Below are 17,358 nucleotides of genomic sequence, written 5' to 3' on the forward strand. Positions count from 1 at the left end.
AATATTGCATGCCTAAGGTGTCCAAATTATAAAATGAACAGTCCTTAGCCATTTTGTCCAACCTGATGGTGTTCCCCATTTTTCTTGTGTCCCTCCGCTGCACTGTGTTTTATTTTCTCGATTTCATGCGCTTTTTGAATAGCGCCCAAACCGTTGATTTTAGCGATATAGTTTGTTCGGAGAAGTTTCTTGGTATATTAAAGCGCAACTTTTGACGAAAAAAGTTTTGTGATAAATCCAACTAGCAGTGAGATAGAAAACCTATTTTTTCAAAACATTTAGATAGACATATGGTGTCTTCGGCAAAGTTGTAGAAAAGGCAATTTGAAACAACTTTGTCGAAGACACGATTTTTCTATCTCTTATACTTTTTGAGATATATGCCGTTGTATGTGAATAACCCCTAAAAATCATATTTTTATCATAACTTTTTTCCAAGATTTTTAACTTTTTTTGTGTTTTCAACAAAGTTGTTTGTCATAGAAAACCCCGTGTTTTTACTGAACATATCATCACCCTACCTTTTGAAGTAACACAATTATTAAGGAATTACTCTTTTTTAAGGGGTAGTTTAGGCCCTTATAACGGGCTTCGGAGCAAAATGGAGCCGATAACTCTTACAAATCATGAAAGTACCATATCTCTCCTTTCGGCATTTGATAAAAACTTTTGTCTATAAGCGTCTTTGCATGGGTTTTCACTATCAAGCAAATAAGCCTTATAAAAACCGAATTTGACTGATAATTCTTTTACTTTAAGAGATAGAGAGGTACAATGTTCAGCAAAAACACGCGTTTTAAGATGTTTAACAACTTAGTAGAAGACATGAAAAATGTTAAAAATCTTGTGAAAGAGTTACGGTTTTTTAACATAAAGTACACAAATTTGTATGAAAAAAATCGTTCAAAACCATTTCTGTTTATAACTTTTCACTTAAATTTTTAACATTTTTCATGTCTTTTACTAAGTTGTTAAACATCTTAAATCGCGTGTTTTTGCTGAACATTGTACCTCTCTATCTCTTAAAGTAAAAGAATTATCAGTCAAATTCGTTTTTATAAGGCTTATTTGTTTGACAGTGAAAACCCATGCAAAGACGCTTATAGACAAAAGTTTTTATCAAATGCCGAAAGGGGAGATATGGTACTTTCATGATTTGTAAGAGTTGTCTGCACCATTTTGGGCCGAAGCCCGTTATAAGGGCCTGAACTACCCTTTAAAAAAAGAGTAATTCCTTAATAACTTTGTCCTCAGCAATCGGATGCTGTGTACTGTATTTGGCTATGCTCATAGGTGTTACGTAAACTGTCCCATGTTTCCATGGCAATTTTAGCGTTTGGCGCCAGTCCAATGACGGGCCGATGCTACCCGTTTGAAATTTAACGACCAAGACGTACACGTTTTGGCTTCTTCAAAACTCGATGTCTAAACCGAAAAGACAGTTCCAAGTAAGACATTGTTGGTGGATAGACCTAGATATTTCTATTATCCTATAATACGTCGAGAATACACAATCTTCCGGTTCTCGCCGTTCTAAAACAAAAAAAAAATACAAGAAACTCAAGAATTCCTCATCTTACAACAAACATAAACTATTTCATAATCCGGAATAATGAACTCAAACCTTACTGAAGGAGCTGAATGGAAATAAACAATCTTACACTCTCAAAACGCCGCCCGTTTCAAGACTTACCGAATCCGCCCATCAGATTCCCCAGGCCGCCGGCGCCCTGCTGCAGCTGCCTCATCATGTTCTGCAGGCCGCTCATGCCGCCCATCTGCTGGAACATCCGCGGGTCAATCATCTTCGCCATCTGCTGATTGAGCTTGGCCATCTGCGTCGGGTTCACGTTCTTGGTCATATCGCCGCTCTTGAACAGGCCCTTGATGCCGCCCATCTTCTTGATGACGGCGGCGAACTTCGTGTATTGGGAGATCAGGTCGCGCACTTCCCGCTCCGTCACTCCGGATCCCTGCGCCACCCGAATTACCCGCGTTGGTTGCTTGCTGAACAGCTTGGCACCGTCCTTGTTGTCCAGCTCACCGTCCGACATCGAGTCCATCATGGTCATCAGTCGCTTGATGCGGGCCATCGATTCCTGCTCGCCGCCCTTGGTCATGAAGTCTTGCGAGAAGCCGGGGATCATGCCCTGTGGAAGAAAGGGTATCATTGTTCAAAGGGGCTAAAATGGAGCTTTTAACATGGGTCTTTGAAATAGGCTAAGACGTTTAGTTAAGTAAGACCTAGTAAGACTATAGCCAAACTACACTGATAAAAATCCACACGTTTGATCTGTGTGTTTAAAATTATGGATCGATTCATAAACGTCCAAACCAATTTGTTGTGATTTTCTTGCAAATTTCGTGTGTGTTACACATTAATTCTTTAATTTTGCTCTATGGACTGATTCGACAACCGACAACAGGGATTCCATATTTTTTCCACATAATTTCCAGAAGCTTTCCCGTTCAGATTTGTGTGCGTCATCCTATGGGTGCAAAGATTATCACCCAACAGATTCAGTGTTCAAAATTTCTAAATTGTCTGTGATCAACCCATAGCGAACTAAATTGAGGTTGGACCTCGGGTCGAACGACAGTCACCATCGTGCTTTCAAAGAGAAGAATCAAATTCTGAAGCTGAAAGTGTTAGAGGAAAAATTTCGGATTCGATTATTCTTTTACCACTCCGCTTGTTGCTGGCTCACTTATTTGTGAAAACATTCATGTGAGCTTGCGACAAGCAGATGTGCCTTGAATCCATATTTTGGGGAGCAAATTTCCTCTTTCAATCTCACGATACCCATGTTCTGTCACATATGGCTATCTTAAGCTACTACATTCGTATTCGACTTTACTTATAAAGTAGTCAGTTTTTATTATTTAGACTTAAGACATTCATGTTTTGATTCACACGACAATCTAATGTCTGGGCAAAACTAAAAAAAAACGAAGGGTCCGTTTTGATGTTACGCCCTTTCATATTATTTATTGGGGGAACGTCATTTGGCATAAAGCCCTTTGGCATAAAATAATTTGGCATAGCGGTCATTTGGTATAATGTAAAGTCAATACTTGAATATTATAGTGTAGTTTGGTCTCCTTTTTCAATAACACATGAAGAACGGATAGAATCAGTACAAACACAATTCCTACTGTTTGCCCTACGTAAGGTTAGGTTGGACAAGATTTCCTCCACTTTCTTATAAAGCCCGCTGCATTAACGTACTAACTCTAAAAGTGCGTCGTGATTTCGCAATGGTGTCCTTCGTAAATGATATTGTTTCACATCGTATTGACTCCGCAGAACTCTTAGCAAAACTAAATTTTTATGCACCCTTCCGACAATTGCGAAACCGGAATATATTCCTTACATGCCATTATCGTGCTAACTATGCCAAATATGGGCCTCTTAATCAGATGATGGCAACATATAATAAACATTGCGCTAGTATTGACTTCACAACAACAAAAACCAAATTGAAGCGATATTTCAATTCAGTTCGATGATTGTAAACTCGTTTATAAAACATTGCAGCATAAAATGTGTTGTTATGTACCTTCATAATTTCTGTTAGAAATAAGAAAAATCTGTAAAATTAGTGTGTAATGAAACGGTCTACTATTGATTGACGACAAATAAATAAATAAATTGTCATTTGGCATAATGGACGTTTGGCATAATCATTGAAAACTGAGTATGTTTTTAGCATTATCATTGCTAACATTCTCACATGTGATGTTTCCTTCTTCTGATCATAGGCTGTTCTTTCTAATTACGTTGTTAAACTAGTGGTTCGCATTGTAACTACTACATTGTAACATTTTCATTGATAATTTTGCCTTCTTTCCTATGTTGGCAATAAAACTGCTAACATTTTCATCGACGATTTTCCTTTCTTTTGATCAGAAGATCTTCTTTTAAGTAGCACTATTTATTTTTTCTAATTTCTTTGTTTATGCCAAACATCCATTATGCCAAACGACCATAATGCCAAATGAATTTATACCAAATGGCTTTTGCCAAACGGGGTAGCCCCTTATTTATTTATTTATTTGATGATTACTGCCATCAGACATCATGGTCCTAATGAAAAAAAAACTAGTACTAGGTAACACAAAACTGTAAACATAGTTAATTTATAAAACGCGTTCTGCTTAAGCGTTGACTAAAAGAATTTGTCGAAATCAAATACATCATAAGCTTGTCGGAATTTATGAAACATAAGTCTACAAATTCCAAGAAACAAAGTGATATTAATGTGATTTTTTTTTCATACCCGGTTAAGTAGGCCTTGACCAGGTTAGACGTTTTTTTTTTCTTCGCTTGTCATTTTTTTCCATTTCAGATATGAATTTTCCGAAGCTTTGAATTTCAATATTGACGATTTGCTTGGAGGATTTTCCCCGTGTGAATAATTCAAGAGCTGCCTATCAAGTATTTGGAATTCAAGTTTTTGGTCACTTTTATCGTCATTGGAGTTTCGTTCGTTGCAAAACCTTGAGTACCGTAAAACGGGGTAACTTTGATAGTTTTTTCGAAGAAAACTTGAATATTTTTGCATGCTGTTTCAAAGATTTACAATTTATATTTTTAAAACAAGTACTGGCATCCTAGCTATCGATTACAGTCGATAAATTGGCAAATGATTCATTTTGAATGGATATATAATTTTTCATATAATCGAAAGTTGGTTTTCTGTTTTGGGGTAACTTTGATAATGGGTTATGATTCGAACAAAATTGAATGAATAACGAACATTTGTAGGGCATTGCATACCTCTAGGCGTTTAACGTTATATGGAAATTTCTGACTTAGATTAGAAAAATGATCCCAGTTTGTGAATATGCTTTTCGCTAAGAGATTTGAGACCGTATTCAAGTTCTATGATAACTAGGCTATCCAAGATAAGTGGCCAACTATTCAAAACTACATCAAATAGTGATCGTAGAACAGATTGTTTGTAAGCGTTTCGAAAATGCTAAAATTGTGTAAATTTTGTAAATTCGTATAAAAAGCCTAAAATGTTCTTGATTCAAATGAAAACCACTCTTACATGAAGTGTCATACTAGTATTCTTTAGTATTGCATTCGTTTTGCTTAACTGATTAACAGAAATTATGATATATCATTTAGTTTGCGGTGGGTTACGCACTATCAAAGTTACCCGCATTATCAAAGTTACCCCGTTTTACGGTACCGTAAAGTGCCGTAATTCAGCGCAGTTAACGAATAAAACATTTCAAATCCTTACTTAAAAATTAGTATTGCATCAACAAAAAAGCTTTATGGGTGGATCGCTAACAAATCTATTTTAGATTATGGCAAAAATATAAACTAGACTGTATTCACACGTTACAATTGTGATTTTTTTGAAATAGTTCACTCGTTGAAATTGCCTAATTCCGCGCATTTTTTTAACGCTTTTCCATATTCCGCGCAGAAGAATGCCTAATTCCGCGCACTTGCAAAACAATCAAATTAACATTAATTTTGTATAAGGCAGCATCCATTCATTACGTAACGCTGAAATTGAACATTTTCAACCCCCTACCCCCCCTACCCCCCCTCCACAACACTTTTTGTATGGAAAAAAAGTAAAGTTTTGTATGATCCGTAACGTAGACTTTTTTATAATTTTTTGACTATCACATGAAATAAGGATAAACATTTGTTATAGTCTTTTCCTGAGACGAGACTCGCGAAGACGGTCTTCTTATTCTGTCGTTGCTGAGTTTTTTACTTATTCCTCTGTGTTTGTATCAATCATGCGCAAACCCTCATATGAACATCCCAGCAAATATGCAATTGCGATTGCATCACACCGAAACATAAAAAGCCTTTGAAGTGAAATTTTATGCCAGAAAAAGTTGCAGACATTTGAAATAACTATAGTCTTGTGTTTAGATTTATCAGCAGCTTTGGAAAAACTGCTCCGAACACTGAGGATTTTATAACAGTTTATTCAGTTTATTTGTATTCAAACAATACTTTTCAATTTTTCAGCATTTGGACGTTTCGCGACTGCGGAGACGTTGATATTTTTTTCCTTTTCCTTGTCAGCTTTGGGATTGCATGTTATTCCAGAAGAAATTTCAAAAAAATAGGCAGTTTGGCGAAATCGCCCCGACTACCTCTACACACTTAAATTATTTTACCGTAATCCGTGAATTTCACCGTAATCTCAACAGCTGATCAGTGCGGTAAAATAAAACACCGTAATTCCGTCGAAATTCAACGGATTGCGGTAAAGTTTTACCGAAAACTGTAAAAAATTACCGTACTCCGTTAATTTATTTCACCGAAATTTTCAGCTGTTGGTATTACGTTGAATTTCACGGATTCCTGTAAAATAATTTAAGTCTGTATATTCGTATTCTGCACTGTTCATGCAATAACAAATGTTTATGGACCTTGGTTTTGGACAAACTTTTCCTCCCACCATGAATGACCACGTGATTTCTGAACGGCCGCTAGTTTTCCTGTAAGTGGGCTTTCCCGATATTCCGGTTGTTTGCGAAACGTATTTATGCATGAAAATACTTCCTCAGATAAATATTCAGCTGTGAAGACCAATATAGCATGTTTTACTTGTTTGTTGTTCTGTAAATAGCAGTGCGCGGAATTAGGGACTTATGAAAAATGACGTGCCCTAATGCCGCGCAATACTTTTTGGGATAAATCTCAATAATTATGCTAATATTTGATAAGATTTCATAGAAGCATCATGAAACACATCTGTAGCAAGTAGTTTCATAGAATATTGCATAAATAACGAAACATTTTCAATATAGAAATCACGTTTGTTTGTGTCCTCCTGGAAAAAATGGCGTCTACTCAGACGGGCCTCCACTGATTATTTTTTTACGCCGCGAAAAATTGCTCTATTTGCTTTTATTTGTGATTCAAACTTATTCTAAACCAAAGTAGCATCAAATGGCGTTAAAAGTTGCTGCAGTATTGATGTGTATTTCCATATGTAAATAATTTTGTATGAAATGCGCGGAATTAGGCAATGCGCTGAATTAGGGCACTTTACGGTATAATTTTACCTTTATTATTTATTTCTTTTCCTATTATTGTAGTTTTCATTTGACATAGATATTTCTATCTGTGTGAAGTTTCCATTATGGAAACTGACGGGGATGAAGGGGTACCCAAAGAAAATTCCGATTGTTCTGAATCCTCTTCTTTGACCAAACCTTTTCGTGTGAAAGTTTACCCTTCTAGTTTTTCTGGGCCTTTTGTCGTATATTTTCGAAAAAAAGGAGAAACCCATTAATGTTTTGCTGATTTCCTCTGAGATTTATAAAAAGTATAAATCTGTAAAGGAAATAAAAAAAAACCATTGGACAAGTTGAGAATGGTTTTTGGATCGCGAGATGAAGAAAATGCTCTCTTGGAATCCAAGTTATTTTTTAATTCCTATCGCGTGTATGCACCTTGTGATTCATGCGAAATTAATGATATATGATGAATCATTGAACTGTGATGACATTAGAAATTGCATCCAATTTTTCTAGCTTGTGTGCTGATTTATGTGCTTGATTTACTATACTTGATTTACTACAGTTTTTGTGTGCTAAAGAACACGAAACAACGAAGTTTGTAATAACCTAATAACTAAGAAAGTAATTTTTGGAGATTTGGAAGATATTGTAGCTGTCGATTTTAAAGAAACCACGAATTTTGTATCGAGACTGCAAGCATGTTAAAAAATTCTCTCAAATCGATATTGAATTGGCCAATTTCAGCCAAACTTTGTCTCAAACAAAAGTTTAAGTCCTATTTTGCATGCTCGATGGATCTAATCACTCAAAAAATTGATTAAACATAGTTTAAATTTTATGTGAACAGCATTAAAACCAGTATCATAAAATGGGGTGTTAAGGACACGAAAAGGTTATATTTGGCTCACTGTGTAATTCAATCTGAAACTTTTCTAAGGATAAATCTGAGTATATTCCAGGAATTCAACCAGTAATCCTTCCCCAGGGGTCAACCCCGTTTGACATAATGCCGTTTGGCATACATCCGTTTGGCTTAACGTCGTTTGGCATAAAGTGGTTTGGAATATTGGTCGTTTGACATAATGTGAAAAGGAAGTAACTGCATTGGTACAGTAATATCCGGGACCATAAGATGCATCATAAAATATCACGTTTTCCTAATTTTTTCAAGTAATATGGACACATATTTGTTAAAAATGCGCTATAATATCCCGGACATAATGGACCCTGATGTCATGTATGATGCAACTCCAAAAGAGCTTGATTGGGAATCGGTTTCCCAAAAAAAAAAAGAAAGAAGTAAGTCATTTGAATAACTGACAACGGAATGTACGATCGCGAGCAGTTTATCAACACCCCTTTGCTTTAGAAGCAATTTGATCAAATTCAATGTTTTTCACAATTATGCCAAATGGCATTATGCCAAACAGCTATTATGCCAATCGACTGTATACCTGAACGGAATTATGATATTATGCAAAACGAGGTACACCTCTTAACAACTAGGATTACCTCCAAAATTGAAGCATCTTAAGGAATTCAAACAAGAATTTCTTCATAGATGCCTCCAGGAATTTATCAGTATATATACCAAAATTGCCATTCAGAATTTCTTTGAAAATTTCAACCATTAATTTATCTAAGAATTGCCACAGGAATTACTGCAGAGGTTCCTCCCAGTATTCCGTCAAGAGTTCTTTAATTTATCCAGTAATTCTTCCAATGATGTCTCCAAGGAATTATAGAGGATGTTTTTTCAAAACAATTTGGAGAAATTCCTGAAAAGGAGGATCTTGGAAAGAGATCCTAGACTATTAAGAACGTTAGTTATTGAAAAAATAATCAATCGAATCTTTGGATAATATTGATCAGGATCTTATGAAGGAAACAAATCCTGGATAATCGTGGTACATAATTTCTGGGGAATTTTGCTGGTATTAAACATTGAAGTCTTTGATCAATTTAAAGACGTCAATTTGACGTTAATGACAATTGGAATTACGGTAATTTAGCATAATAGTAATTTGGCATAACCAGAATTATATCGCTTCTTTCACAAATTTGAAAATGTTATGCCAAATGTCCTTTATACCAAATGGTGTTATGCCAAATAACACAGACTCCTAATAGATCTTCTTGGAAAAATCTCTGGAGGAATGCCTGGGAAAAACAATAGATGAATTCTCGAAGAAATACTAAGGAAAGTTGCTGGAAAAAAATCAGCTCTTGAATAAATTTTTGAAGGGTTTTCAAGAAAAATCCTTAAAACGAATATTTTCAATTACTCACGAATGTCCTGGAGCAAATTTTTCTAAGCATCCTTTGAATTTCTGAGAGAATTAGAACTTTAGAGAAGATTCTGGAGGGGTCCCTGGAGGAGTTACAAAAAGTGTCCCAGAAAAGAAATCTCTAGAAAAATGCTAAAAGCTTTTCCACGCGCAATCTAACAATAAATTTATGAAAGTCATGTAGAATAGATGCAGGTAGGTGGAGCCTTCGGAATTTTACACCAGGACTCACTGCAAGCAGAAAAGAGAAAGAAACGAGTTCAAAGACCCTTATGGTGAAAAAGAGGCTTTAGAGACCTTCCATTAAAACAGAGATTTGCATGAAAATAAATAGAGACCAATTTCCTAAAAAATGACCTGCTAGGGTAACGTATATAACTTGGACATGTATATAATGTGGACAGGCTAGTTGTTCCATGCTCATTTTCAATGAGATGGTGAGGAATATATGTACGAAACATCATGTATTGCATAAATTATACACTATGCTACTTATTAATGATGACCATTTTCATAACAATTACAAATTGGCTTCAAAAATATCAAAATTGTAAACTATATCAACAGAACATCTGTGAAACCTACGAATGCAAGAGGATGTGCATTTGAAGAACATACATCAAATGCAATAATAACGCTCAGAATTGGCATTCATAAAAAGTTAAAAAGTGGGAATATGATAAAATATGCCTAAAATTTAAGCTAAGTTCATCTAAAATCTTAACATGAGTATATAAGGCATTATTCAGGTGATGTCCAAAATAGATTATGGTTTTTGTTCAGTTGATATAATTTGGCCATCTGATGAAACGCACTGGAATGTCGCATGCATGCATACTTGCAGGCGTTTTTTCGTGGATCTGATGATATTTGCTTGCATTAAGGTGAAGATGAATCAAAGCCAAAACCTCAAATTTTCAAGAGCACAAATCTGGAAAACCAAACATCTGTTCAAGCTGAAAATTTAATTGATTGATCACTAGCTGGTGGTGAATAAACGATTAAGTTTTCAGGTCAAACGGGTGATCTGTTCTCCAGATTTGTGCACTTGAAAATTTGAAGTTTGGCTTCGATTTATCTTCACCTTAAATAAAATGATTGATTATCACTAATATACACATTAGACCTGTTCATATTTAAAAAAAATGTCTGGAAATCTACCGGTCAAGCAGTATTCGGAATTCTCATGCTAAGAACAATGTCTGGTCAAATTTTCAGCTCATTTGATAAAGATTTCAGTATGCTTCAAGTTGTAAATGTGTTTTTGGGCTTATTTCAAGGTTTGAAAAATCATAACTAGCATGTGGAAAATCAAAACCACTTGCTATTACCACTATTTGAAAGCTAATTCTATTCTGTTAAAGTTTGTCGAACACGCTAACAAGATTAAATTGAGTTTTAACATTGTTTGATCCAAATTTGTACTCCGCTGTACCCAGAAATTACAGTTTTCTCAATATATATGGTATATAAAACATGCATTGGTATTATTTTTTCAGGCCCTAGTCAACGGGAATCAAACATAATACATTTATGAATTCATTGACTATCAACAGATGACATGTTGCTAAAGGCAATAAATTACAATAAATGCCCAAAGATCGAGCACCGCATCGCAACCTGATGATAGTTAAATCATGCATGACACATGTACCGGAAACGAATGAATTGAGCAAGTTAGCATTGCTTTTTCTTTCCGAGTGATGATTGTTTTGATCGCATTTCACTGATCATTTAGAACGATTTGAAAACAATCATCATCGTCGACTGAGAAAAGGCAGTGCTAACGTGTTCATTTTTCGTAGTCATTGAAGCTCACGGTGGTGCTCTTGGCTCACCCACAGTGGATTTACAAATGTGCTTCATAATTACCTAATTTTTACAATTCATTTTCGTAAGATAAATGGTTACTTTGAACGGGATTTACTTTTACATATGCATTGTCATCATGTCTGGAAATTAAAAATCCGAAATTTTCATGCAGGCATGCTGTTCAGTGAAAACGATTCCCGAAAAAAGAGATTTTCAAGAACCTCGAGATACAAACCTCAATCAAACTATGTTAAAACTTGCTCCAATCATAAAATTGTGTTCGGCAAAAGTTCGTAGAATTGGATAAACTACTATGTAGAAGTATTTCCGATAAATTTTGATGCTTCGTTCGGTAGTTATGATTTTTTAAAGCTTGAAAATAGCCCAAAAACACATAATTGATTTGAAGCACAACTTAATTTACTCTAAATTGAGTGAAATTTTGGCCAGAAGTTCATTTCGCAATGAAAAATCAAAGTATTGGTTGACTGCGGAGTTTCCAGACATTTTTGAAAATATGAGTAGGTCTAATACACATCCAATAAGCGAAAAAATGCACAAGTCACATGTAAACACTTAAAATTTTATGATACGGTCGTGTTTTTAAGAAACCATTGTATGGATGTTGAGATAATGCCCCTGTCCAAATTATATGCACATGAGGGTGTCCAAAATGTATATTTGGTGTCCGAAATGTATAACAGACAGGCCGCCGAAAAACGCTATTTTGGTAGCTAATACTACAGTTTGTAAGCTTTTTCTCCCCAGAAACTCGAAGTACAATGAGACATCAAGCATATGAGTAATATTACGTAATAAAATATTAACATCTAATGTAGTTAATCGATCGCCGTTTCCAGACTTATCCTTAACCTGTCCAAAATACATAATTCACCCTATCCCTTAGTAGCGTCATTTTGCACGAAAAAAGGAGTTACAAGAAACCCAACAAGAACCAGACGATACAAATTTCATTCATCATAGAATATGATCGAAAAAATTCTTCAAACATATTTCTTGGGATTTCTTGTAATATTACGACAAATATTAGTTGCTCGTATTACTGTACGTAAAAATGAGGAAGTGTGTAGGCATTGTGTCTGAAAAAGACCGAACAAACTTCAATCAAATAGGAATTAAAAAGAGACCATGTAACGATAATTTAAATTCACTCTAAAATAAACACATTGTGAATTAAAAGTTTTAGTAACTAAATGCAAACTCGCTTATCTCGATAGATTTAGTTGAATTTGTTTCGCGATCGAGATTGAATTTGAATTTAATAAAACCTACTTCAAGTTTAGTTTAAGTACTCTACTTTTTTCCGCGTCACGCAATCAATTTGAATATAATTGTTAATTGTGTTTGTCTAATTAGAGCTAAGCGATTCTCCTTTGGAGGATTATTGAGTTATTTTTGTTAATTTTCCTTATATATTAAATTGAAGTAGCTATATTTGTTTGATTTGCCGTACGACGTTTGGGACTAATTTGCGACATCAGTTCTTATGACTTTGATTGACCTGCCCTGAGAAGGCAGTCTCATTCTGGGCTAATTAACGGAGTAACAATACAGTTGTTGTGGAAGCGATGTAGGTACGATAGGCAAACAGTTTCAACACTAAATAAATCGCACTCGCTCGCTCCGCGTGTGTAGGAACATGAGATGGATGGATGGATATTGGTTATGAAAGGGGTCCGCGTGGTCTGTAGGGATTTGAATTCTAAACTTGTAACCAACTCAGTTATTGGGTCACCAAGTGGCTCGGTAGCTTAGTTGGTAAAGCGCTCGTCTAGCATACAAGAGTCCTGGGTTCAAGTCCCAGCCGAGCACGTGGATTTTTTTCATAATTTCACCCATAATTTGTCCATCTTTACCACGCGTAATGAGTTAATTAATCTGGATATCATGTTTAAACTTTAATTTTAAAATTGGGTCCATAAATGAACCTTGACACTTGAGATCATGTTTGACGTTCGCTTAGTCGACAAAAACACCACAGGGGTTTTAGTTTTAACACTGGGGTTGTTCCTATCTGACATTTCGGAAGGGACACGGAAAACAAAATATACCCAAAATTTGAATTTAAGCCAAGGGGTGTGACAAAATCTAAAAAAAAGGTTTTTTGGGTTCAAACCAACGGAAAACATTAGAAAATTGAGTAAACATGTGTTATTGGTCTAAACTTAAGCATTTGGCACTAAAATTGGGACAAGGCTTTAGGACCCTATTGACAACGGAATGCGGATCGCGAGCAGTTATCAACATCCCTTTGCTTAAGGTGAAACTGTTTGGTATACACTTTTAAGACTGCACTGAAACTTCAAAGGCACAAAGCTCGCAAAGAAAGCATCCGACAACAGTGCACTTCTTATTTTAGCTTTGTGCACTAGCAGAAAACTTAAAATGAAAAGATCAGAAACGTTTATAGTTGGCAAACGTTTGTGTTTTGTGCCTTTGAAAACGTGAGTAGGGGGCATAAGTCGGCCATTGTGGTGGTCATATTTGGATTCCGAGATGTTTCACCTCAAAAGAAGGAATATTAACAAAATCAATGTTTTTCACAATTATGCCAAACGGTGTAGATGTCTTTAAAATAGAAACTTTAGAAACCTCTTGTCAGCAAAAAGACACCGAAAAGAGATCAAACAAGAATCAATGAAACAAAAACGAAACCTAACAAAGAACAAATAGGAGTTAGGTTCGTCATAGAATCAGACCAGACTTTTTTCTAAGTATATTTTCAAGAACTTTTTTTTCAGAAATTCTTCATGACATAATGACAAGTAACACTGTTCGAGTTTATGGACAAAATGTCGAAAGACAAAACGTCGAAAGGACAAAAGGTCGAATGGACAAAAGGCCGAATGGACAAAAGGCCGAATGGACAAAAGGCCGAAAATGATTTGCTTAGTGGGATTTTTGTTCCTTCTTTGTCATGATTTTCTGTAGCAATTTCATCAGAAATTATTTTAGGTATTTGCTCAAAGACTCAGATATTACTCCAAAGATTTCTTTAGGAGTTCATTTAGTGATTATTTTACAGGATTAAGTTCAGAAATTCCATTAGTACCTCATCCAAAGATTCTTCTAGATATTGTTGGAGAAGGTGCTCCAGGATTTTATCCGGTGATTCTTCCTTCGATTTTCCAAGAACATCCTCCAAGACTCCCGTTTAGAACATCATCAAAAATCCAACCACAAACTTCTCCAGAGATGCCTGTTTCACAGAACAGCTCAAAGATTTACTATCTACATAACTTGTTAAAATAATTGAAAAAAGAAATGTGGACCAATGCACGAGTTCACTAATTTGACGTTTGACTCGTTGCCATGGTCACGTAAATAACACGGCACCGCTCAAACGTCAGATAGTGAACTCGTGCATCGGTCCATTGATAACGAATTCTGTAATGCCTGCTGGCTTCTCTAGAAGCAAAAACAGGAAGAAGGTGACTTTAGAGACCAATTCGGGTAACAAAGGCACTTTAAACATGCGATAAAAATATAGATTTTTTAGGATTAAAATGGCGACCAAGTCTCCAAAAAAGACCTGTTACCAGCCTTTCATTCAAAAAGGATGTGGAAAATGACAAAAATTGACATTTTGTGGGAAATTTATGAGCTATGCTTTTTAGGACACTCAAAATGCCCTCTTCCAAAGACCGAAAAAAGGTACCACCGAAACCTACCATAATCTGCGAGAACGGTCCCATCTTCATGATGTTCTGGAACTGCTCGTACATGTCCCGGATGGTGAACTGGCCATGTTTGATCTTGTCAATCAGTTCCTCGTTGTCGTCCAGATTCAGCTCGTTAACCTTGTCGATCAGACCCTCGATGTCTCCCATGCCCAGCAGCTTACTGATGAACGGTTTCGTCTTGAAGGGTTCCAAATCGTCGATGTGCTCACCGGTTCCGATGAAGATGATCGGAGAATTCGTTGCGGCCACACTGAAACGAGGAAGTTCCGGATTGGATTCATTGAAGCACTTGGAGTTTCTAGAGTCCACTTACGCTGACAGGGCACCACCTCCCTTGGCGTGGCCATCCAACTTCGTAATAATAACCGATCCGATGTCGACCTTCTCCTTGAAAGCCTTGGCCTGCGCCTCGCAAGCCTGCCCAATGGTGGCATCCATCACGAAGATGATATTGTCCGGCTTGACGGCCGTGGCCACCGCCAACATCTCCTCGAACAGGGATTCCTCCTGCTTGTGGCGACCGCTCGTATCGACGATGATGAACTCGAAGCCCTCCTTCTTGAACATGTCCACGCCATCCTGGGCGATCACAACCGGATCCACCTCCGTGTAGCTTCCGTAGAACGGAATCCGGGCCTTGGTGGCGTTCTGTTTGATCTGATCGTACGCACCGGCACGGAACGTATCCGCACAGACCAGGCACGACTTCCAGTTTTTCTTCTGATAGTGGTAGGCCAATTTGGTACAGGTGGTGGTCTTTCCGGATCCCTAGAAAGAAGAGCAAAATAAAGATTCATTAGGACTCCTAGGGTTGGTATAGTATTGCTCGTATTACTCTATTCATTTGTTCATGATTAATTTACTCTAGTTTAGTTCAAGAACAGAAACAGTAGGGAGGCGTACTATACCTCTTTACCCTAATTAGAATTTTTCACTGACAAAGGCTCACAATCCCCCTGGAGGTCGCGACCAACAGTTTGGGAAGCTATGCACTAGAGCAATCGGTGGAAGATATGGCGGAAAAATCTCTGAAGATAATCCTAGAATAATATATTTTCCAGAGTAATCTTAGAGAAAATGACTAGAGGTATATGCGGTGGATTTTCAAAGTACTTTTCGATGCAAATTCTGTGGAAATATACTAAACATCATTTGAAAAATCTCTGCAGGAATTTTTGGACTAATTTCTAAGAAATCTTATAATAAGAAAAAATATTCGGATAGACACCTGTAGGAGTCCCTGAAAGAATTCTTCAAGAAATCTCTAGAAAATTTCCGGAAGTTTTCCCTCAAAGAATGTGAAAAGAGATTTTTGAAAAACAATCGCGTAAGTCACTGAAGGATTCATCGGAGCCTATAGATTCCTGCGCTAGGATTCATTAGACGGAGAAAACGGAAAATAGACCATTTGGATCAAGAAATAAATTTTAGAGAACTTCCATTGAAAATAGAGACTTTTTAAAACACTTGCATTAAAATAGTGACCAAGTTTCTAAACAGAGACCTGCTACAAGCCCTGCAATCCCAAAAGGGAATATTCCAACCCATCACCTCACCTGCAACCCGACGAACATGATCACATTGGGCCGCCCCTTGACCGGTTGATACGGCTTTACTCCCGGATCGACCAGCTTAACCAGTTCCTTAAAAACCGCCGATTGAATCATCCGCCGCTTATTCAATCCTCCGGCCATCTCGTCAAAATCGATCACCGACTTCACATTTTCCCGCAGCTTCTTCACCAGCCGAATGTTCACGTCCGCCTCCAGCAGGGCCGTACAGATCTCCTTCAGCATAGAATCCAGCACCTGAAAATGATTCCGGAAGTGAGCAACGAAGATTCATTCCCTTGATTTGAACCTCATCCCCACCTCCTCATTGATGATGGTGGCCTTGCTGAGCGAATGCAAAGCATTCGTAATCTTCCGACCGAGATCCGCTAAAACCATTTTGACGACTGCTCTCCTTTACTGTGATATTCCCGAAAAAGATGTCTGAATGTTTCTCCGTAGATCGATTCCTCCGGGAATTTCCTCCTCAAACGATTATGCTAGTGATTCTCCTTCCTTGAACTGATTCCCAAATGGACATTTCCCTTCTCTTCTCACGCACCAATATTCTCCAAAACCGGAGAAACACGTTCAGTCTACTATTTTCCACCACCTCTTGGAGGAAATTCACTGATTTTCACGGGAAATTTATGTTGAAATTGCGATTTTTTGCTTGCACGACACAGAAAACGAAAGTACAATCTGAAGAACACGACAACAACACGCAGCAGCAGCAGTCAAAAAGCGAGTGATTTGGCAAGCGGGAGTGTAGCTTACAAAGCTGTAGAGTTGACAGATGGAGATGAGTGACTTTTTGTTTGAGCGCGCAGTGTGGCCAGTGCGAGTAACTCAATGTGCCCTCATGTTTCGTTAAGTTATGCACGGCAATGCAAGGTGTTTTAGAAGGGAGGTGGTTCATCCACGCGAGATAAAATAAAAATGAAATTGGTGAATGGGCCCAAAGCTCTCAGTTAATAACTGTGGAAGCTATGG

General features: G+C 37.0%; 1 protein-coding gene across 1 annotated transcript; it reads right to left on the reverse strand.

The window, feature by feature from the left end:
• Positions 1-1,449: 1,449 nt before the first annotated feature.
• On the reverse strand, positions 1,450-17,129 carry LOC5577191 (signal recognition particle 54 kDa protein). The gene is made up of 5 exons (XM_021839319.1): positions 16,687-17,129; positions 16,372-16,623; positions 15,129-15,583; positions 14,804-15,065; positions 1,450-2,150 (listed from the first exon to the last, which is right to left on the reverse strand). Exons 1-5 carry the CDS (start codon positions 16,762-16,764, stop codon positions 1,683-1,685), a joined length of 1,515 nt encoding a protein of 504 aa, XP_021695011.1. The 5' UTR covers positions 16,765-17,129; the 3' UTR covers positions 1,450-1,682.
• Between the last annotated feature and the right edge of the window lie 229 nt (positions 17,130-17,358).

The sequence above is a fragment of the Aedes aegypti genome, chromosome 1 (assembly GCF_002204515.2).
Source record: "Aedes aegypti strain LVP_AGWG chromosome 1, AaegL5.0 Primary Assembly, whole genome shotgun sequence".
NCBI lineage: Eukaryota > Metazoa > Arthropoda > Insecta > Diptera > Culicidae > Aedes > Aedes aegypti.

Coding starts and splice junctions, on each gene's coding strand:
- LOC5577191 (XM_021839319.1), bottom strand. CDS start 16,764: ATGGTTTTAGCGGATCTCGGTCGGAAGATTACGAATGCTTTGCATTCG. Junction 15,584..16,371: donor TCATGTTCGTCGGGTTGCAG/GTGAGGTGATGG, acceptor TCTTCTTTCTAG/GGATCCGGAAAGACCACCAC. Junction 2,151..14,803: donor GACCGTTCTCGCAGATTATG/GTAGGTTTCGGT, acceptor TTTCTTCCACAG/GGCATGATCCCCGGCTTCTC.